This window comes from Brachyhypopomus gauderio, unplaced genomic scaffold (genome assembly GCF_052324685.1).
Source record: "Brachyhypopomus gauderio isolate BG-103 unplaced genomic scaffold, BGAUD_0.2 sc49, whole genome shotgun sequence".
NCBI classification, from domain to species: Eukaryota; Metazoa; Chordata; class Actinopteri; order Gymnotiformes; family Hypopomidae; genus Brachyhypopomus; species Brachyhypopomus gauderio.
Window position 1 is genome coordinate 894,154 of NW_027506874.1, and position 24,166 is coordinate 918,319.

General features: G+C 42.2%; 2 protein-coding genes across 7 annotated transcripts in view; both read right to left on the bottom strand.

Moving 5' to 3' along the window:
* LOC143487654 (sialoadhesin-like) overlaps positions 1-24,166 on the bottom strand; it is a 178,546-nt gene that overhangs the window by 79,744 nt on the left and 74,636 nt on the right. The gene's annotated exons all lie outside the window — the stretch shown is intronic.
* LOC143487641 (NACHT, LRR and PYD domains-containing protein 3-like) overlaps positions 1-24,166 on the bottom strand; it is a 61,144-nt gene that overhangs the window by 33,656 nt on the left and 3,322 nt on the right. For 5 of the 6 annotated variants that reach the window (XM_076986692.1, XM_076986695.1, XM_076986691.1 and 2 more), the window contains exon 2: positions 5,094-5,281. In XM_076986692.1, coding sequence (XP_076842807.1) covers positions 5,094-5,250 — 157 coding nt within the window. In that variant the 5' untranslated portion in view covers positions 5,251-5,281. Of the gene's footprint in view, positions 1-5,093; positions 5,282-15,186; positions 15,834-24,166 lie in introns of those variants that run through there. The other variant, XM_076986693.1, reaches the window with a different exon arrangement.

A 24,166-nucleotide genomic window follows, 5' to 3' on the forward strand; every position in this document is an offset into this window, starting at 1 on the left:
TTTTACCGCAAAATATGAAAACGATTGAAACCATTAATAACCCAATTAAATCCACTGGGAAATGTACGATCTGGTAAATGTACGATCTGGTAAATGTAGTGGTAAATGTACGATGTGGTAAATGTAGTGGTAAATGTACGATCTGGTAAATGTAGTGGTAAATATACGATCTGGTAAATGTAGTGGTAAATGTACAATGTGGTAAATGTAGTGGTAAATGTATGATGTGGTAAATGTAGTGGTAAATGTCTGATCTGGTAAATGTAGTGGTAAATGTCCGATCTGGTAAATGTAGTGGTAAATGTACGATCTGGTAAATGTAGTGGTAAATGTATGCTCTTCTGACTTGTCCCCGGTGTAGCACTAGGTCCTGCTTCTCGTCCCGCTTAGCAGTAAATGAATAACATGAATGAAGAACGTTCGTATGATTGAAACGCAATTTGGCCTCTATGAAGGTTCTGGGTGGAAACTGCTGGCCACTGTTTCATTGGAATTGCCGATTTCGGAAGTGCTCTGTTTGCTTATTAAGTCAATATGATAATTAAATATGATAATTAAAATATATCTCCCGACCCCCCCCCAACAAAAAACTCATCGGATCTACACGATTCACGTAGGTCACCCTTTTCAACTTCAAAACGGCGAATTTCGCCGAAAGGTGACAGATTTTCATGCCTGTGCAGCCGATCGGAGGGGGAGGGGGCAGCAGCGTTGAATTTGTGCAGAGAGGACAAGCAACATGCTCCCAAAAATTATCCTGTTCAATCATAAAGATTATGCTGTTGTGAAAAGAACTGTGACATGCAAGACATGTGGAGTCAGGATAAGAGATGGAGATGCAGCCACTTCAAACTTTGTTCGACATTTGAGGCTGCACAAACAAAAGTAAGTCTCTGCTATGTATATTTCACATAATCCTATAACGGTTAGCTAGCTAGCTGGGATGTGATAACTCAGGGGTCGAAAATTAACTTTTACAAGGGTCCACATGAGCAACTTGACTTTTGTCAGCGGTCCGCACCAACGATAATTCGAAAGTGGATACCGGGGGACGGACGGACGCGAGAGAGAGAGGGGGGGGGGGTGTAGGTGACGACGACGACAATTGCGACATTTCACTCAAGCGAACCGAAACGCCTAACGTTATAGTCTGACTAACTTAATATACTACTAATCAACTGCATCAATTGTGTTAAATATTGAAATTACATCTCGTGACTTGACTAGGACTTGAAGTTTAAGACTTGGGACTTGACTCGAGACTTGATTGTATTGACTTGGGACTTGACTCGAGACTTGATTGTATTGACTTGGGACTTGACTCGAGACTTGATTGTGAAGACTTGAGACTTGAGACTTTTTTTTCGCCTTACGCATTTTAAATGGTATGCCATGTTGGTTGTTGTTGTGCGAAATGAAAGACGTTGATGACATAACTTGCACTTTACTTTGTTTGATTCATCTTTGTTTTTCAACTTTATGTATTTCTTAACAGAAATTAGGATGATTTTATTTTTACAAAAGGCTATATATAACGAAAACAAAGACATTTCATGTAACAACTAATGCTTAGCTGCATCCTTGGGCACCCCCATGCAGTTAGAATGGTACATTCGACTATGACATTCATAGTCATTAACAAAATGAATGAAAACAATCAGTCACATCTGGCCCCGCCCTCTACCCCTGTGTGGTGCTTTCATGTGTCATGTCTGGCCCCACCCTCTACCCCTGTGTGGTGTGTTCATGTGTCACGTCTGGCCCCGCCCTCTACCCCTGTGTGGTGCTTTCATGTGTCAGGTCTGGCCCCGCCCTCTACCCCTGTGTGGTGCTTTCATGTGTCACGTCTGACCCCGCCCTCTACCCCTGTGTGGTGCTTTCATGTGTCAGGTCTGGCCCCGCCCTCTACCTGTGTGTGGTGCTTTCATGTGTTACGTCTGACCCCGCCCTCTACCCCATGTGGTGCTTTCATGTGTCACGTCTGACCCCGCCCTCTACCCCATGTGGTGCTTTCATGTGTCACGTCTGGCCCCGCCCTCTTCCCGTGTGGTGCTTTCATGTGTCACTTCTGGCCCCGCCCTCTTCCCGTGTGGTGCTTTCATGCGTCACGTCTGGCCCCGCTCTCTACCCCTGTGTGGTGCTTTCGTGTGTCACGTCTGGCCCCGCCCTTCACCCCTGTGTGGTGCGTTCATGTGTCACGTCTGGCCCTGCCCTCTATCCCTGTGTGGTGCTTTCATGTGTCACGTCTGGCCCCGCCCTCTACCCCTGTGTGGTGCGTGTTCTCTTATGGCGCATTTCCACACGGGCCTGCTTGGCGCGGTACGGTTCAATTCGCGACAGTTTGTGAGTGTTTCCATTAGTACCAGGTACAAGTTTTCCGGTACCTTCAGGTACTTTTTTCATACCTACTCGCTCGAGGTTCTAACCGTTCCAAAGCGGAAAACTTCTATGACGTGGAAGAACAGCATGACACTGATTGGCCAGGGAGTGTCGTCACAGGTTGCGACTAGGGTTGCAACGGTATGAAATTTTCACGGTATGATAACCGTCTCAGAAAATACCGCGGTATCACGGTTATCACGGTATCACAGTTAGTTTGTATATTATTAAAAGATACACTGACCCTTAAAGAAATTACAACAAGTTTTTTTTGTTCAATTAACTATTTATTGTAGAAACCTGGAACTATTGTATACAAAATGCCTCCTTTAAAAAAAAATAAGCTGTAAACATGTTTATATAAATACTGCAAAATTAGAGAAACCTAAATCATGGATTTCAGTACAATTATTTAAGTTTAAATTATTTAATATCTGATAAACTCAGCCTGGGTCAGTGTCTGATCAACAACTGTTGTAAACGTCCGTTGTACTGCCAAGTTAGAATATAACCAGATACTGCAGAAAGAGATGATTTATTTCTGACATGACCCTCACAATAGAGATTTCTATTTTAAGGCTTTCACACCGAGTCTGGTTTTAACATATGAAAAACAGGCACGTTAGAATTTGAAAATGAACGCATGTAAATTAATGGCGTCTTTCACATCCAGTGAAAGCAAGGACCATAAAAAGCTAGGTTTATTCTTTTCACTAGTGACCGTAGCGCGACTCCGCACAGTTCTCTCGTATTACGTTAACAAATACGAGCCTCTTGTAATTCCAGGATGAAACATGAGAAAACGTGAAGACGTTAAGATTGGGCGTTTTGAAAATAAACAACCATTAAATAATGTGATGAAAAAGCGAATTATTTCGAGTATATGTACTCGATATAATATTTACCTTTTTTAAGGTAATATATTTACCTTTATTAAGTTTAAGGTGCTGAGAGATATTGAAACGGACCTTTAAAGTTACGTACAAGTGCTTTAATTCCACCTTGTAAAGGTGTATGAATCCTGCAAACATGACTTTGTTCATTGCGCTGAGTCGCGGCGCGCGCAAAGTTACAAAATTCGAGAGGTGCACGACCTCGCGAATCGACAGCGCGTGAGACCCTCGCGCACGGGCGGAGCCACCGCGATTACGTCATTTTCGCCGCTGACTTTAGTTTAGCTTTTTTTGTTAAAAAAATTGTTAAGTCTGATACGCTTTCTGCCATTCTCACCGCTGTGCTGAGTAGCTGAACCAGAGCGGAGTTGCGCATGCGCGGGTTAGTTTCTCCGCTGGCTTGCTTTTTACCGGTAATAAGCAAACGCACACGGTATGATAACCGTGTATTTTAATACCGTGGTATACCGTAAAACCGGTTACCGCTGCAACCCTAGTTGCGACACAGGAGAGCGACTCGGCCTGATACTGCTGTATGGTCTCAAGGAGTCTCCGCTCCTTTTCTTGTGTCGTGCGTCTCGCAAACTGCAACCTTCTCTTGCTCTCTTCATTTGCACGTTTCCGGAATAAAAGCCATAACCCTAGCACAAGGTACACGAGTCCTTCCATCGCCATCTCGTCCATTGTTGTACGGTGTTGTGGTCGCATACAAATGATGTCACGACACTACAACCCGCGCGCCAACAGCGACTCCACCCACATTGTGGTGGTCCACCATTGTAATGTAAATACAACGCGACCGTACCACTTCGTTGCGAATCGATCCGTATCGAACCGTACCGCGCCAAGCAGGCCCGTGTGGAAATGCACCATTAGTTCCGCTGTTGTTTTGGTTGCCTTAGTTTTCCTTCTGTTTTCCCGCCATATGTTGAGTTTTGTCAGCTGTTCCTGGTTTATCCTTGTGAGTAGTTGGGTTTATATTCCCTGCATGTTCGAGTCTTTCCTTGTAGGTCTATGTGTTTATTGTCATGTATCATTTGGTGTAAGTTCACTTGCTCTCATGTTCATGTAATTCTGAGACTCTTGTGCTCACTCACAGCCTGGTTAGTGCTAGTGCACGTGTCCATGTTGTTCTATGTTCTGGTTAGTGCTAGTGCATGTGTCCATGTTGTTCTGTGGTTGAACTTCCCTTGTCCATGTTTTGTTAAGTATGTGTATCATTGCTAGTTTTTTTGTCAGCTTTAGTGTTCGTAGTATAAAGTGTTTATTCTATGTGTCTATTCTGTCTAAGTGGTTGTTGGTTTTTCGTTTTGTGGTTGTTTTGTATTCTTATGTTCATCGAGTTCCCGTTTAGCGTACAACTGTTACCGATAGTTCTCCTGTTATATTTTAATCTCGTCTCCATCATGGGTTTAGTTATTTTGTTCATAATCCCTCCCCACCCCTCTCCTCTCCCTGTCAGCACAGCTGGGCTTCCAGATGTTACTGGAGTCCCTGTAAATAAAACGTGTTCTTCTCAGATATTGTGTTCACCTCCCAGCTCCCCAACATTACAGTCAACTCTAAATCAGATCAAATTTGTGTGACCACCCTGTGTCTTCAATTCTTCCACATCCACTTGCACAAAGTCAGACATTTTGTAGAATTACAGTCAGGAGTCTGATTAATCAATGATACCAAACAGCTGATAATGATCTTAGAAAGAAGATTTACAACTGTGAGAATTGTATTCATGACCTTCGTATATATATAAACCCAGTAATTATAAATAAATATTAACTGTGGTCTCTGATCATCTAAACATTCAGATTCATCTCTTACCTCCATATGTAATGTTCATGTTCACTGGTCCATTAATCTGATTCCCTTGGAGCTGAGGAGCACAGACGTTCCCTCCTGTCTGAGCTGAGATGTTGGTCTGATCTGTGATGTTGGTCTGATCTGTGATGTTGGTCTGGACTGGAGTAGATCCCGCCATCTTCTAATCAGACGTTACTTCGCCAACACCACTAAACATCAACATATGAGGATGGCATTAAATAAGTTAGTGTTTCACATGTGTGAAATAGCACCACCCAGAGTATGACACAGGTCAGTGTATCTCACAGTTTGTTTATTCACTGAGATCTGCAGTCAGCATTAGGGGTGTATTCAACTAAGGATTTTCATCTGATTCGTCAGCTTTTCCCTTTAGTCGACTAATAGTCGAATCGGGTTTATTATTATTATTATTATTTATTTAGAGCACCTTAAACGGGATCCCGTTCTCATTCAGGACTTTTTTCCTCTTCAAAATAAAAACCTAAAACACTCAGATAAATGAATAAACATGGTAGGTTGGCTTTATTCAGCTTTTATTTATTTACTTATTTATTTTTTATGAAACGTTAGAGAACATTAACCGTCAGTGCGCATTGCGCATATCAAAGTGCAAAATGTCAAAAATATTTTAAATAAAATATGCCTGCCTGAAAATATAAAAAAATTGCCACACAACAGCAAGAAAATATAAGGCTGAAAACACGGTTCTCAGAGAGTCGGTGAACCGAGGGAATGACCCGACTCTCTGAAGAAAACAAAAAAATTAAAGAAACTATCATCGATCTACAGTCCCGCAGTATGAGAGACAATCTTATATTTGCAGGTATCCCGGAGAAGGCGGACGAAGACCCCGAGACTACGGTGAAAACTTTTACCCAGCAAACAGTGAACGTCCCGGGGACGTTCGCGGACGTTCTTATTAGAGGTTTTTTATAACGTTCGCGATAGGACGTTCCTAGGCCATAACGGACGTTCCCAGCAGGTCCCCTCGAAGTCCTGGCGGAACGTTCCCAAAGATACATTCACAGGACGTTCGGTGACGTCCCCGTATAGTCGTTGAAATAACGTTATTTTTGTTACATTTAGAGAACGTTTGAGAACGTCCGGACGTGGTCCCGCGACCGTTGTCATGGTGCGTGCGTGAAAGGCAGTCAGCTGATTTAGAGTTTTACTCACTAGAGGATTAGCAAGCGGGAACATAAACGCACGAGCCGTCTTCTCGCGACGTAGGAACGTTAGCTAACATGAATATTCTGACAGAAGCCGTTATTTTAAATTCAAGGTGAGTCACCTACATTTGATAAAAATATGGTTAGCTAGTAAATACATATCTTAGTAAATTTATCTTCTGAGTTGCGGCTAATGTATGAGGTGATTTTAATAAACCCTCAGCTAACCCCTCTGGATAATCATAAAACCCGATCAGCAAAATCAAACAGTTGTACCAAAAACGGATGCCCATCTGTGGCTGGACATTATTTCTATATGGTCATGGCTAGAGCTAAATTATCACTACGCTACGCTACCAAATGATAAAGTTATATGAATCACTGCATTAAGACTTCAATAGTAAGTAACGTTAACTGATGTTGATGGTCTCAGCCACAGATAACAGCCGACGATAGCATTCGCTATAAGTAGCTAGCCACATTAACAAGTTAATGCCAACTATAGCTACCTAGCTGGGTTAGCATTGATTTGAGTAGCTGATGTTCTTCAAGCAAAACGTTCAAATTACTTCATTTATCGAACGCTTTATTATAACTAGAGGTCACAAAATTAAATGTTAACAAACGTGTATCTTTGTCTATTTTAGGCTTCACCCCAAGAAACGTGTGAAAAGGAGGCTTGAAACGGCATTCAAAATGCGCACATCAGACACTTTTTTCGCATTTCAAATAAAAAATAATAACTTGTTTACAGCCTATCACTTCTTGTGTGTTCATTTTTATTCCATATGCAATACCCGGATTTACTAAATCAATAAAATCTAAGTTGTTTTAGAAGTAACATAAGAAGTAGACCTAAACAATTTAACACATAAGAGACGTTTAAAGGACGTTCCTTAAACGTCCGCTCATTGTCCTCTGGATGTTTCCAGGTGGTCCTACAAACGTCCTTTGTAACGTCCACTGAACGTCCCCTGAAACATTTTGGCGACCCTACAAAAAAACGTCCAGAGGACGTTCGCAGTGTTGGTTCGCGGGACGTCCTCGGGACGTTTTTTTGTTAGCTGGGTATACAGACTCACCTAAAAATCTCAGAGGCAACCGTCAAAAACATCAGCTTTCACCGCGTTCACCGCCTTGGGGGGAAACGGCCAGAGGCGCGGAGACCCAGACCGATCGTGGCAAAATTTGAACATTTCAAACATAAAGAACTGCTGAAGAGCCGTGGCCGGGAGCTGAAGGGAACCAACTTCAGTATTAACGATCAGTTCCCCAAAGAAATCCTGGAGCGACGCAAGGTCTTGTTTCCCATACGCAAGAGTTTCATCCAGGCAGGTTCCCGGGCTGTGATATCAGTGGATAAACTCTACGTGAACGGTCAACTCTACCGCGACACCAACACAACACCATGGCTGTTCTAAACAGGTGAACTGTATCAACACCGACACCAACTCCTTACTACACATTACTTTTCGCCTAGAACAATGACATGTCTAAGTTTAATTAACTAATGCCGGTCTAATTAGCACCGTACCGTATGTTTTCCGTCATAAGTCCTAGTTGTTTATACTTTTTTTGTTGTATAGGCTATGCACTTTTAGTGTACGTCACCTTTTCCTCTTCCCTTCCCCTCTCTTTTTCTCTTTCTACACTCACCCGGCAATTTGTTCACCCACTTTCAAGACTGCAATGTAGGCTATTGTGTGCACACACACACGCTCATGCAGGCAGGTATGCAAAACAGACACACACGTAGACATATAGCACAATCTCACACTAACACACAGGGGATACACACACATGACCAATTCAAGCAGGCACAGACATACACTCAGGCATATAGCGCAGACGCAGACACATACACGAAACATTCAACACAGGCATACTACACAGAAGTGCAACACACACACCTTTAGCAACCATCCAACACTCAAACAAGTAGTTTTAACATGAGTTCACTGAAGTTCGTCACATGGAATGTACGTGGAACTGGTTCGAGGGAAAAGAGATTGAAAATTTTTAATCGGCTAAAGGACTTACGAGCAGATATTGTCTTTCTACAGGAAACACATATGTCTGAAACACCTACATACACACTGACCTCTCCTCAGTTCCCACACTTGTACTCAGCCTGTTACAACTCAAAACAAAGGGGGGTGGCCATATTAATTAACAAAAGGATAAGCTTTTCCATTAGCAACAATATAACAGATCCAGATGGTAGATATATAATACTTAACCTATCCATTCTAAATATGCGTTTATGTTTTGCTAACATATATGGACCGAATGTTGACGACCCCTCCTTTTTCCACAATATTTTCACTGCACTCTCTGATCACTCTGACACCAAACTAATAATAGGAGGAGACTTCAACTTGGCACTTGATCCAGATATTGACAGGCTCAGTACAGCAGTGAGTCAAAGGAACTGGCAGTCTGTAGACACCCTAAAACAATATATGAACGATTTTGGGCTCTCTGATGTGTGGCGTTCACAACACCCCACTCTCCGGGATCACACCTTTTTTCAGCAGTACACCACTCACATTCTCGTATAGACAACTTCTTAGTTAGCAATTCTATTATGACAGATGTCACAGACACTCGTATTCATCCTATCACTATCAGTGACCATGCACCGGTCTCTCTCTCTTTGACACAGAAAAGAACCACACCAGCAACGAGGAACTGGAGATTAAATACATCATTACTTAAGGAACAAGATTTCATTAATTACTTCAAAAAAGAATGGGCAACATATTTAGAATATAACGATCTACCAGGTACCTCTCCGTGTGTTCTTTGGGAAGCAGGGAAGGCAGTAATGCGGGGGAAAATAATATCCTACTGCACACATAAGAAGAATAAAGAAAAAACACAGGTATTAGAATTGGAAGAAAAAATAAAATCTTTAGAAGCTGCCCATGCTGCTTCACCACAAGAACACACAATGAACAAGCTGAGGAAACTCAAACTGGAATTAAATGAAATAATAGATAAAAAGACACAATTTTTACTGCAAAGACTGCGTTGGCAGAATTTTGAACATGGCAATAAATCTGGAAAATTCCTTACTAATCAGTTAAAGCTTAATAAGGAAAAAACAACTATCTCCTCTATTAAGAACTCAACAGGTAGCATTATTCACGACCCACAACAAATAAAGCTTTTAAAGAGTTTTATAAAGCTTTGTATGCATCACAGATTAATCCATCTGATTCAGCTATTGAAGAATTTATTAATAATATAAATCTCCCAAAGCTGGAAAACGAACAAATTGTTGCACTGGATTCACCACTTGCTCTGCCCGAATTACATGAAGCCCTACAGCAGCTACCAAATAACAAAGCTCCAGGACCAGATGGATTTCCTGTAGAATTCTACAAAGAATTTTGGTCTGTGCTAGAACCAACCTTTTTTAGAATGGTCACTCAAATTCAAAAAGATCATGTCCTGTCTCCAGACATGAATTCTGCTAACATCAGTGTACTTCTAAAGCCAGGCAAAGACCCTACACTTCCTTCCAGCTATCGCCCCATTTCACTCATAAACGTAGACCTTAAAATTATTTGCAAAACACTTGCCAGAAGACTAGAGAAAATCACCCCACTTATAATACATCCAGCCCAAACAGGTTTTATCAAGGGTAGACAATCTGCTAACAATACACGCAGACTAATAAACATAATAGATTACTGCACAATTAACAAATTAGAGACTACCATTGTATCTTTAGATGCAGAAAAAGCATTTGACCGGGTAAACTGGAAATATTTATTAGCAGTTCTACACAAATTTGGATTTGGCCCATCCTTCATAAACTGGATCAAAGCCTTACATAGTTCTCCTAATGCACGGGTTAGGACAAACAACATCACCTCACAAAGCTTCACTCTGCAGAGGGGCACCAGGCAGGGCTGCCCACTATCACCCTCACTTTTCGTTCTCTTCATTGAGCCATTAGCAGCAGCAATTCGACAAAATGCAAATATTACAGGAATTAACACAGGAACCACAAACCATAAGATAAGTCTCTACGCAGATGATGTATTACTTTTTCTGCAGAACACACAAGCTTCCCTTCCGAATACAATCAAACTTAGACAGCTTCTCTTCTATAACAGAATATTCCATCAACTGGGGCAAATCAACAGTTTTGCCTATAAATTGTACAGTTGTGATCAAATTTATTCAACCCCCACTGAAATAAAGTGTTTTGGCCAGTTTGACATTGATTTTGATCATTTCAGTCATCTTATTTACAATTATATCAAAGAGGCACTTATAAATTAGACAAACATAACATAATATTTATGATGGAATAACCACAAATGTCTTTACTGTGCTCACATCATTATCAGTTTTATTCAACCCCCTAGTGACATTATTTTTTAGTACTTAGTACAACATCCTTTTCCAGTTATGACAGCTTTCAAGCGTGAAGCATAGCTTGACACAAGTGTCTTGCAGCGACCTATGGGTATCTTAGCCCATTCTTCATGGGCAAAAGCCTCCAGTTCAGTCACATTCTTAGGCTTGCGCACTGCAACTGCCTTCTTTAGGTCCCACCAGAGGTTCTCAATTGGATTTAAGTCTGGTGATTGCGATGGCCACTCTAGAATGTTCCAGCCTTTCATGTTCAACCATGCTCTAGTGGACTTGGATGTGTGCTTCGGATCATTGTCCTGTTGGAAGGACCAACGTCTCCCAAGCCGCAGGTTTGTGACTGACTCCATCACATTTTCCTCCAAGATCTCCTGGTACTGAAGGGAATTCATGGTACCCTGCACACGTTGAAGCTTTCCTGTACCATTAGAAGCAAAACAGCCCCAAAGCATAATTGACCCCCCGCCATGCTTCACAGTAGGCAAGGTGTTCTTTTGTTCATAAGCCTGGTTCTTCCTTCTCCAAACATAGCGCTGGTCCATTGTCCCAAACAGTTCTAATTTAGTTTCATCTGACCACAGTACACTGTTCCAAAACCTTTGTGGCTTGTCCACATGACTTTTGGCATACTGCAGTCGACTTTTCTTGTTCTTTGGAGTCAGCAAGGGGGTGCGTCTGGGCGTTCTGGCATGGAGGTCTTCGTTATGCAGTGCGTGCCTTATTGTCTGAGCTGAAACTTCAGTGCCCACATCTGACAGGTCTTTTTTCAGTTCCTTAGCAGTCACGCGGGGATTTTTCTCCACATTACGCTTCAGGTAGCGCACAGCAGTCGCGGTCAGGATCTTCTTTCTGCCACGACCAGGTAACGTTTCCACTGTGCCCTTTAACTTGAACTTGCGAATGATACTTCCGATAGTGTCTCTTGGAATATTTAACAACTTCGCAATCTTTTTATATCCATTGCCATTCTTGTGAAGAGCAATAACCTCTTCTCTTGTCTTCTGGGACCATTCTCTTGCCTTCACCATGCTTGGAAACACACCAGTAGATGTCTAGAAGGAGCTGAGTATCACAGTCCTTTTAAATCTGCCTAATTGGTGCTTATCATGCTTGATTGCTGCTCGTTGACATCCACAGATGTTTTCAATACCTGATAGAAAACACTGGAATGAACCTCTGTTCTTAGGAGTGGTAGTCGTAAAGGGGTTGAATAATTGTGTCAATGAAGAAATCACAAAAAGGCCATTTAATACTTTATGACAAAAAAAATTGATGCTATCTTAGTTGCATTTAGTTCTTTAACAAGTCCTTGTAAGATTTCATTATGAACACAATTACAAATGTGCACTAAATTCCATAAAACCCTTCGCAGCATTGGGGGTTGAATAAATTTGATCACAACTGTAGTTACCAGAACACGACCAACACTCCACTACAATCAGGTAATATTAGATATTTAGGCATACATGTCTCTGCTAAACTGTTAGACTTGGTGCAGTTAAATCATATCCCTCTATTAAAAACAATAGAAGATGATCTCACACGTTGGAACGCTTTACCTATATCACTCATGGGGAGAGTGGCTACCATTAAAATGATGGTTCTACCCAAAGTTAAATATTTATTCTCACTAATCCCAAATAAACCCTCTGCTGCTTGGTTTAAATCCTTAGATTCAAACATCTCAAAATTTCTATGGAAAAACAAGCCATCAAGAATAAGTATGAAAACCTTGCAAAAGCCAAAACGCAATGGTGGCTTAGAATTACCAAATTTTTATCAATATTTCTTAGCCAATAGATTACAGTACATTTTAAAATGGGTCAAACACGACTTAATAGACAGGCCATGGTTGGACCTAGAACAAGCATTCTGCGGGAAAATAAAACTCTCAGACCTACCTTACATTAGTTCTAATATTAACCGTCAGGACTGTTTTAAAAGCATTAGTATAAATACTTCACTGACAGCCTGGTGGGAATTCCTTAAATTAACTCGGTCTCCACTCATCCCATGCAAACTAACACCCATTTGGAACAATCCAGACATCTGTCAGAACAAGAAAGTACTACATTTTTCATCATGGCATGACAAGGGAATAAAAAATTTAGAACATGTTATTAAAGATGGAAACTTTGTCACATTTCAGGAACTTGTATCAGAATATGGAATAAACAACAGTAGATTTCTGGAATATCAACAATTAAAATCCATCATTCAACAAAGATTCAACCGCAATCAACTGAATTTAGAAATATCAGCATGGATAACTGAATTTTTTAATCTATATACTCCTAAATTATTATCAAAATTGTATAAATTATTGTTAAAATTTGATGACTCAATCTCCCTTCCGATAGCCAAATGGGAACGAGATCTATTTATTAATCCAGATCAACATTTCTGGACTGACATATGTACAAATATCTTCAAAATAAGTAAAAGCCCCAACTTACAACTTATACAATACAAAGTCCTTCATAGAACACACTATACAGGACAAAGGATGTTCCAAATGGGCCTAGCACAATCAAACATATGCACCCACTGTACAGGCAATATAATTGATAACTATATGCATGCTATATGGGACTGTAGGCCTGTTCAGGAATTCTGGAAGAAGGTATGTGTAGAATTGTCCACGGGGCTTAAAAGCTGCATCCCAACTTCCCCCAGACTGTGCATCCTAGGAGACGTCAGTGAATTAGATACAGAGGCAAACATATCACACTTAGTTCTCACTGCCCTATGCATCGCGAAGAAAACCATTCTCATCAATTGGAAAACGAAAAAGAACCTGCATATTACTCATTACAAAAATTTATTACTCGATCACATCTGTCTGGAGAGAATGTCTGCTTCCTCTAAAGACCAGTTGGAGGAATTTAACTCTCTTTGGTTCCCACTGATCAGTTCCATTAGCTAGTCGGGGTGGTTGGCGGGGACTTCAGCTCCTGGAGGGCCGGTTGGTGGCTGGGGGTCGACCCCGGGGAGACTGCTCGTGCCGGCCACTTTCTGGGCTGGAGGGCCGGTGCTGCCGACCTGGGATGGCATGTGCTTGCCCTGGCGGGCGGTGGTGGGGGGGGGGGGGGGGGCTTGGGTGGCGCTCCCTCTGGGCTCTGGGGTGTGGGGCCGGGGTGCGGGGGGAGCAGATGCTGGCCCTCGGCGGGGTGGCTGACCTCCCCTGCGGGGCCGGGTGGCGGGGCCCGCTGCCTGGGGCCCCCCGGCCCCGAGCTAGGGCCCTGCCCGTGCGGGGGGGACCTGTGCCGCGGCGGCCGCACCGCTGAGTGGGGTGGGTCGGTCGGCCTTGTGTCGGGGCGTTGGGTCTGGGCCTGGGGGCTCTGAGGTGCCTGGGCGGTGGGAGTGGGGTGGTGGCTGGTGGGGATGTCTGGGGTGGGCCGGGAGGTAGGGTTCCGGATTCCGACCAGCATGTCCTCAATGCTGTTGATGTCTGTCATCGTTTGATCACTGTGCGATTGGTATGGTTGTGGCTGCATACACAGGGGTGTTGTGTATATGGGACTAGTGTGTGTGGGTGTATATGTATGGGTAGATGTATATGTATGTACGTATGTAGGTGTATGTATATATTTATATATATATATATATATTAGGGGTGGGACGCGATTAAAAAAATTAATCGAATTAATCGGAAGCTTTGTAATTAATTAATCGAAATTAATCGCATTTTAATCGCATTTCAGTATTTAACATGAGAAATATTAATTTAAGTTTGAATGATGAATGAATCAATGAACATAATCTTCAACATTTATTTTCCCCCCAGTCTACTACACAGACCAATAGATGAGTGCAGAAAACAGTTCAGAACACTGGAAATTCTGACCAAAAATGTTGTTTAATTTTGGGAGTTTTGCTCAGGATATTGGAAGAATTGAAGTAAATCAGGAGATGTTTTTTAATACCATTTTAGATGGTATTTTTTTCTTTAATTTCCCAGGCCTCTGCCACAGACATCTCCATAGTGCCTAGAAGTGGTCTTCTGCATGCTCAAAGCAAATGACTGGATCTTTCATTCATCATCTATAATATGAGCTGTCACACCAAGATAATTCTTGTTGCTAACAGAGGTCCAGTGATCCCCAGTCAGAGCCACATTTGTGGCGCTCTTCACAATAACCTGTTTTACTTCCCTTTCCTCATCATACAGCTGCTTCTTCGACATTGTCTTTCTGGACGGTAGTTTGTAACTTGCATCAGTTGACGCAATGTGCAGCGCTTCTTGTAAGCCTTTATCTTTGACCACAGAGAGCGAACAACACTGCAAATAATGTGACGCGTCATGTATAAACGCGTGCGAAGTCGTGTGCTACGGCCACTCGCAAAAGTTTAATCCAGTCTTAATGATCCAATGAAGGTAATTTAAAAGCCAGGACATTTCCTCACTTTAAAAAAAACCCGGGACGCCCGGGACAGGATGTGAAATACAGACATGTCCCGGGAAATACGGACGTTTGGTCACCCTATCGTACTAGGAATACATTTAGCAGCTAAGTTATCATTAGCCTACTGACCTGCGCGTTAGCCCCAACATGTTTTGCGTTGAGGTGGTAACGAAGGGTGGGAGTGCTCCTGTGATAAGCGAACTCCTTCCTACATAAAGTGCAAATAACACTATTTGTGTTTGTACTATCATCTGGAAGTTTCTTGTATTTAAATTTCCCATCCACCAGCATAGCCTCTCCAGTAATCTTCATCATGATCTAAAGCCGGGCGTACACTGTACGATATTTTAAATCGTGTACTCAGCTCCAGCTCAAACTGTACGACTAAATCGCAGGGAGAGTCGGCTCGTGGAGCTGCTTCAACAGTGCAATACTCTCACGAGGAGCGATTTGAATTTCAAACATGTTTGATATTCTTGCGACGCTGTGATTTCTGATCGGGAGTTGGTCGTGAGGTGTGAATCGCTCCTCGTTTACCTGTGTAAACTATACGATGCATGACACGCGATTGAGCCGAAACTCGGCCCGATCACAAAAATAGTCGCACGAGTGAAAAATCGGCTGAAAATGGGCCAAAAATCGCACAGTGTACGCCCAGCTTTATTGTTCATCGCGTCCATATCTGTATGTCTGGAACTCGTGCACTGAGAAACATTCCACGGTGCAAAAGTGTCTCATGCGTTAAATGCGTTAAAATGCGTTAATTTTTTTAGTGCGTTAATTTTCCTGTAATTAATTAATCCTGTAATTAATTAAATTAATTAATTAAAAAAATTTACGCGTTAAAGTCCCACCACTAATATATATATATATATATATATATATATATATATATATATATATATATATATATACATATACATATATATATATATATATATATATATATATATATACATATATATATATATATATATATGTATGTATGTATGTGCATATATATGTATATATTTATGGGTTAAATGTGTGTGAGTGCATACGTGTGTGAAGGAAATGTGTGTCTAGGTGTATGTGGATGTGCGGACCGGCTGCTCTCTGTGGTGGGGGTGGTGTGGATCTGGGCTTGGATGTGGTGGTGGGGAGGGTTGCCGCCCTGGTCTCCCCGGGTCGACCACTCCCTGCCTTGAGCTGGGGGGGCAGCGAAGCTCGGTGCTCAATGAGCCAGCTAGCAAGCTGGCTCTCCTCTTCCAGAGGACCCTTTCCTCTGGACCCAAGCATTCCCACCCCCCCCCCCCCACCCCCCCCACCCCCCCTTCCCCACACACACACACACACACACACACACACACACAGTCCTTGTACATTTAGGATTCTGGGGGCAGGCATGTACTCAGAGGTTGACGAGGTGGGCCTGCTACCATGGTTCACCCGTCTCCTCACCACTGTCTGTACCTCAGTTTTTTTACGGCACTTTAGACATTGAGGGCCTTTGAGGGGACGGTGTGGACATACACTGCCCAGTGGCCCGGTGCTTTGCCCACATTTGTCCTAGCACCTGTCCCCTCAATTTTAACTGCACCATAGTATCATACACTACCATACATGCATATACACCAACACCTACACACAACACAGCACTGGGGGTGGAGGGGTGGGAAGGCCTTCCTTCACCCGTTTCCTGCTGGGGCGGGGGTGGGGTCGCCGGAGCGGGACTGGGCTGGTGGCTTCCTGGGACTGCCGCCGGTCCTTGCTGGTCCAGCCATTCGCCCCCGCCGCAGAGGGCGTGCTGGTTTGGATAGGTGTGTGTCTTTGTCCTTGTTTCTTTTTGAGTGGGTGGATGGGTGGGTGCGTGTTGGAGGGAGGGGATGTGTGGCCATGTGTGGGTAATTTTGGGGGTGTGTGTGTGTGCGCAGGAGTGTGTATGGGTGTGGTCGAGTGTGTGAGGGAATTTGTGTCGGGGAGAATGTGCGTGTGGGTGTATGTGTGTGGGGTCTGCGTGTGAGGGTGAATTTGAGTGTATGTGTATGTGTGTGGGGGTGGGTGTGTGCATGGTGGGGGTGTGTAGGGGCGAATGTGGATCTGGGTTTGGGTGTGTGGGTGAGGACAGCTGGTTCGGGGTCGGGGGCTGGTCGTGCCCGGTTCACTCCTGGATGCTCCCCTGAGATTACTGCACCACTCCAGAGGGGGGGCGCCTTGGGGTTCCGGGGTCCGGCTTGGCCCCCCGGCATGGGGACGGTTGGCCCGCTCCCCTGGGCGGTTGTGGTTCGGGGCGGCCGGGTGCTCCTGGGCGGGAGGTGGGCCCTGCCGGGTGGTGGGTGGCTTTCCGGGCGAGTGGCGCCGTGGCTCTGCCGCTGGCCCATGACGGGGGGGCATCCTGGGGGGGGGGGCTCTGTTCCCTCCGGTTCCCCTGGACCTGCGCTTCTTGACTGGTGGGGCGCTGTCCGGGGTCTCTCTCTCCCACCTGCGGGGGCGGGCATGTGAGGGTTTCTGGGAAGTGCGGCTCTGGTACTCCACCGCTCCATGGGGGGCCGTGGGCGGGTGGGATTCCCGGGTCTTTCTCTGCTCACCTCTGGCCTCTGGGGGAGTGTTGTCGCAGCTATCCACCCTTGCTGGTAAGTACATTCCATACATCTATCCTATGTTGCACTTTTAGGTTGCAAATAAACACACACTCACACACACCCATACATCGCACTCATTTGTACTATATGTATTTAGTTTACTTTCTGTTCTTCTTTGCAGTGGCCATTTGAGCTGGTTGCGTGTTTTATTTTATTATTATTATTATTATTATTTTATTTTTTATTATTATTATTATAATTTTTCTTTTCTTTCTTTCTTTTCCTGCCTCTTTGTCTTTTCCTTTTTTATTCTTTCTCTCCCCCTCTTTTCTTGGTCCACCTAACCCCAATAATTATCACTTTGCATATTGTTATCACTATATTATATATTGTTATCACTACACTATATATTATACAAAATTGTTACAATTGCCATTTAAATCTGTACATAAAAACAAAGTTGTCCTCCAAAGATGGGGGGGTGGAGGTGGGCCATAAAAAAAAAAAAAAAAAAAGAAAATATAAGGAAAGGTTCAAGTAACGGGGTTTAAAAAGCAAACAACAACAAAAAAAATTTATAGGTCTACTTGCCGAGACGCACCGCGACGAGAGACACGACACTACCGAAACGACAAACGGCTGAACTGTTTTTTTTTTTCACCTTACGCGTTGTAAATGGTATGCCATGCTGGTTATTGTCGTGCGAAATGAAAGACGTTGATGACATAACTTGCACTTTACTTTGTTTGATTCATCTTTATCTTTTTCAAAATACTTTTGACGTTTTTTTAGTAGCCATTATAATCTCGGCAGATGTAGCGTGTTCAGCTCCGCTCATTTGGATTGTGCAACTGCAGGGTGTGATTTATTAATGTGTAGTAAGTAAGATGCCTATTGTTAATGCGCAAACATCATTTTTAAATATTTATTAACAGAAATTAGGATGATTTTATTTGAGAAAAGGCTATATATAACGAAAACAAAGACATTTCATGTAACAACTAATGCTTAGCTGCATCCTTGGGCACCTCCATGCAGTTAGAATGGTACATTCGACTATGACGTTCATAGTCGATTAGGGGGTATAGTCGACTATAGTAGAATCAGCGACTATTGCAGGTCACCCCTAGTCAGCATTATTAAACAATTATTAAATAGTAAACAAACAGCAAATTATATTTTATTATTTGAATAATATAATAATGTTTGAATAAAATAAAAAAAAAAATACAGGATAAGTTTGTAGATGGTTGGCTGTGAGCAGGTTCATATTTTTAGTACACAGTTCAATCCCATAATAAAGGTTCTTTCACATACGAATACATTAATTCAGATCCCATCAAATGATGTTTCCAGTAATCTTTTAAATTTAGGAGTAGAGAAAAGAAAACTGAACTGGTAAATAAATTCACTGATGACAGTCTACCACTCCATTAGCTCCTCCCCTAATGATGATGGTATAACTCCTCATTAGCTCCTCCCCTAGTGATGATGGTGTAACTCTCCTCATTAGCTCCTCCTCCTCCTACATACTATATACAGTGGGGAAAATAAGTATTTAGTCAGTCACCAATTGTGCAAGTTCTCCCACTTAAAAAGATGAGAGAGGCCTGTAATTGACATCATAGGTAGACCTCAACTATGAGAGACAAAATGTGAAAAAAAAATTGAGAAAATCATTTTGTCTGACTTTTAAAGAATTTATTTGCAAATAAATGGTGGAAAATAAGTATTTGGTCACCTACAAACAAGCAAGATTTCTGGCTGTCACAGACCTGTAACTTTTTTAAGAGGCTCCTCTTTCCCCCACTCATTACCTGTATTAATGGCACCTGTTTGAAGTCGTTAACAGTATAAAAGACACCTGCCCACAACCTCAAACAGTCACACTCCAAACTCCACTATGGTGAAGACGAAAGAGCTGTCGGAGGACACCAGAAACCGAATTGTAGACCTGCACCAGGCTGGGAAGACTGAATCTGCAATAGGCAAGCAGCTTGGTGTGAAGAAATCTACTGTGGGAGCAATAATCAGAAAATGGAAGACCTTGTTGTGATTTTGGGTTTATTTTTGCTTAGCAATAGCATTAGCTACAATAATATTTTGCTTACCATTAACATAATATAGTAATTAAATATAACTACTGCATTAGATGTGTTTAAGCTGTAAACCCTAAGAAGGGCCTTAGGAAATCATGATGTGTAAGGAGTTTCAAAGGGAAGATGACCCGGTCAACGGGAAGTTGAGGACTGCAGTGTTAGACTGATAAAGGAGAAGTACAACATACCGGTGTAGGACAGCATCCTTTTGAACAGATATTCTAATATGTTGAAACAAATGGAAAAGTCATGTCTGCTTGAACAGCAAAATCATGTTTGCTCGAACAACAACACCATGTAAGGTATAGAAGAAGATCTAAGCGTTTGGGGGCGGAGAAATCGTATATAAAGACGGCATGTACAAACACGTGTTGGGTCTTTCTGATGTTAGGATGTGAGATCCCCAGAGATATCCCTGTTTTAATAAAGGCCTTTTTGTTATTGCTATAATTTTGGGACGGTGGTTCCTGCTATCTCCTTCCCATCAAACGAACACGCTGGGCTAAAGTGGTAGGTAGAAGTTTAAAGCCCTCAACAACCTACAAGACCACTACTAATCTCCCTCGATCTGGGGCTCCACGCAAGATCTCAGCCCGTAGGGTCAAAATGATCACAAGAACGGTGAGGAAAAATCCCAGAACCACAAGGGGGGATCTAGTGAATGACCTGCAGAAAGCTGGGACCAACGTTACAAAGGCTACCATCAGCAACACACTACGACGCCAGGGACTCAGATCTTGCAGTGCCAGACGTGTCCCTCTGCTTAAGCCAGTTCATATCCAGGCACGTCTGAAGTTTGCTAGAGAGCATTTGGATGTTCCAGAAGAGTATTGGGAGAATGTCATATGGTCAGATGAAACCAAAGTAGAACTATTTGGTAAAAACACAACTCGTCGTGTTTGGAGGACAGTGAATGCTGAGTTGCATCCAAAGAACACCATACCAACTGTGAAGCATGGGGGTGGCAACATCATGCTTTGGGGCTGTTTCTCTGCAAAGGGACCAGGACGACTGGTCCGTGTACATGAAAGAATGAATGGGGCCATGTATTGTGAGATTTTGGGTGCAAACCTCCTTCCATCAGCAAGGGCAATGAAGATGAAACGTGGCTGGGTCTTTCAGCATGACAATGATCCCAAGCACACTGCCAGGGCAACAAAGGAGTGGCTTCGTAAGAAACATTTCAAAGTCCTGGAGTGGCCTAGCCAGTCTCCCCATCTCAACCCCATCGAAAACCTTTGGAGGGAGTTAAAAGTCCGTGTTGCCCGCCGACAGCCCCAAAACATCACTGCTCTAGAGGAGATCTGCATGGAGGAATGGGCCAACATACCAGCAACAGTGTGTGCCAACCTTGTGAAGACTTACAGAAAACGTTTGACCTCTGTCATTGCCAACAGAGGATATACAACAAAGTATTGAAATGAACTTTTGTTATTTACCAAATACTTATTTTCCACCATCATTTGCAAATAAATTCTTTAAAAGTCAGACAAAATGATTTTCTCAATTTTTTTTCACATTTTGTCTCTCATAGTTGAGGTCTACCTATGATGTCACATAGGTAGACCTATGAACTTGCACAATTGGTGACTGACTAAATACTTATTTTCCCCACTGTACACTGCACTGTATATTCTGTATGTACTCTGTACTGTATCATAGTGTCTATACTGTATGTACTCTGTACAGTGTCATTCTGTATGATACAGTTCAGAGTATATGCAGTATTGTAATGTTCTAGCCACATGCAGATAAGTGGACAAACACAAAAGCTGAGAGAACAAGGGTTTATTGGCCTTTTCAGAGTCTTTCTCTACTGAAGGGACACAAGGGACACATAGTCAATCTGTAAAGAAGAATTACACTGATGCTTAGGGCACAGTGGCATACAAACCAGCCAGATTAACACTAAACACAATAACTTTCAGTACAAATAGTGGCATACAAACCAGCCAGATTAACACTAAACACAATAACTTTCAGTACAAATAGTGACATACAAACCAGCCAGATTAACACTAAACACAATAACTTTCAGTACAAATAGTGACATACAAACCAGCCAGATTAACACTAAACACAATAACTTTCAGTACAAATAGTGACATACAAACCAGCCAGATTAACACTAAACACAATAACTTTCAGTACAAATAGTGACATACAAACCAGCCAGATTAACACTAAACACAATAACTTTCAGTACAAATAGTGACATACAAACCAGCCAGATTAACACTAAACAGAATAACTTTCAGTACAAATAGTGAAGTACAAACCAGCCAGATTAACACTAAACAGAATAACTTTCAGTACAAATAGTGACATACAAACCAGCCAGATTAACACTAAACACAATAACTTTCAGTACAAATAGTGACATACAAACCAGCCAGATTAACACTAAACAGAATAACTTTCAGTACAAATAGTGGCATACAAACCAGCCAGATTAACACTAAACAGAATAACTTTCAGTACAAATAGTAACATACAAACCAGCCAGATTAATACTAAACACAATAACTTTCAGTACAAATAGTGACATTTCAGATCATTCCCTACTAATATATGAAATGGCTTTATACGATGTACATCAGATGCGCCATACAAAAACCACGCGCACTATCACATCCGACACTGCAGCAACATTTATAAACTTACTACCAGAGCTACCGAACACTATGCCACTGCAGCCCAATGAATTAGAACAGGCAACACAACAGTTTTATTACACACTCAGCAATACCTTAGACAGTGTAGCTCCAGTTAAAACAAAATTAATTAGGGAGAAAAAGCTTGCACCATGGTATGACGACCACACCCGTCTTCTAAAACAGGCAGCTCGAGCAGCGGAGCGAAAATGGAGATCCACCTCACTAGAAGTGTTTAGAATCACATGGAAAGACGCCATAGTCAAATACAAACATGCCTTAATAAAAGCTAGAGCCGCATACTATTCGACACTAATAGAAAACAACAAAAATAACCCTAGATTTCTCTTCGCGACTGTATCAAAACTAACAAGAAATATCAACGACACTAGTTCTAATACAACACTTACACACACTAGCGATGAATTTTTAAACTTTTTTAATAATAAAATAGATAATATCCGACTACAGAGTCATAATACATTGCAGCCTAACCTCCAATCCAACCCCAGTAGTTTAGTTATTAGTAACTATGCATCCAAAAATATTACCGAGCTAAATGTCTTCGATCCTATATCGCAAAAAGAGCTCACAACACTGATTAATTCATCTAAGCCTACATCATGTATATTCGACCCAGTTCCAACCCGTCTATTTAAAGACCTACTCCCAGCCATTGCAGGGCCCTTACTTAATATGATTAACTGTTCCCTTAACCTAGGGTACGTGCCCAAACAATTAAAATGCGCCGTAATTAGACCCTTGATTAAAAAACAGAATCTAGATCCGCAGATTCTAGCCAACTATAGACCCATTTCTAATCTCCCATTTATCTCTAAAATTTTAGAAAAAGCAGTTTCCAATCAGTTAAACCACCATCTCCAATCAAATAGTATCCATGAAAAGTTCCAATCAGGATTTAGACCAAACCACAGCACTGAAACAGCTTTACTCAGGGTAGTGAATGATTTACTAATATCGGCCGATAATGGGCTAGTCTCGTTCCTTGTACTGTTAGATCTTAGTGCAGCTTTTGATACTGTAGACCACAACATTTTGCTGGATAGACTAGAAAACACGGTAGGTATTAAAGGAGTCGCACTCTCCTGGTTTAGATCATATTTGACTGACCGCTTCCAATGTGTAAGTGTTAATAATAAAACCTCTAAATCTGTGCAGGTTAAATACGGTGTCCCACAAGGGACAGTCCTAGGACCACTCCTATTCACACTGTACATGTTACCCCTAGGCGAGATTATGCATAAGCACGACATCAGTTTCCATTCCTACGCAGACGACACTCAGCTATATTTATCGGCAAAACCCGATGATTTAGGCGCAAACAGTAAAATAGAGAAATGTGTAGAAGAGATTAAACATTGGATGGCGTGTAACTTTCTAGCACTAAATCCCGATAAAACAGAATTAATAATAGTTGGGTCTAGGGCTGCGAGAGACAAGATACATAATGTAGCATTGAATCTACATTCTTTTACTATAACCCCCAGCGCAGAGGTAAAGAACTTGGGCGTCACAATAGACCCAGATCTCTCGTTCAATACACATATTAATAATATAACTAGGGTAGCGTTCTTTCACTTGCGCAACATTGCCAAAATTAGAAACATATTAAATACTAGTGATGCAGAAAAACTAATCCATGCATTCATATCCTCTCGTTTAGACTATTGCAACAGTCTCTTAGCTGGATGTTCTGGTAAATCGATAAACAAACTCCAGCTGGTTCAGAACGCAGCAGCACGAGTTTTAACAAAAACTAAAAAGTTTGATCACA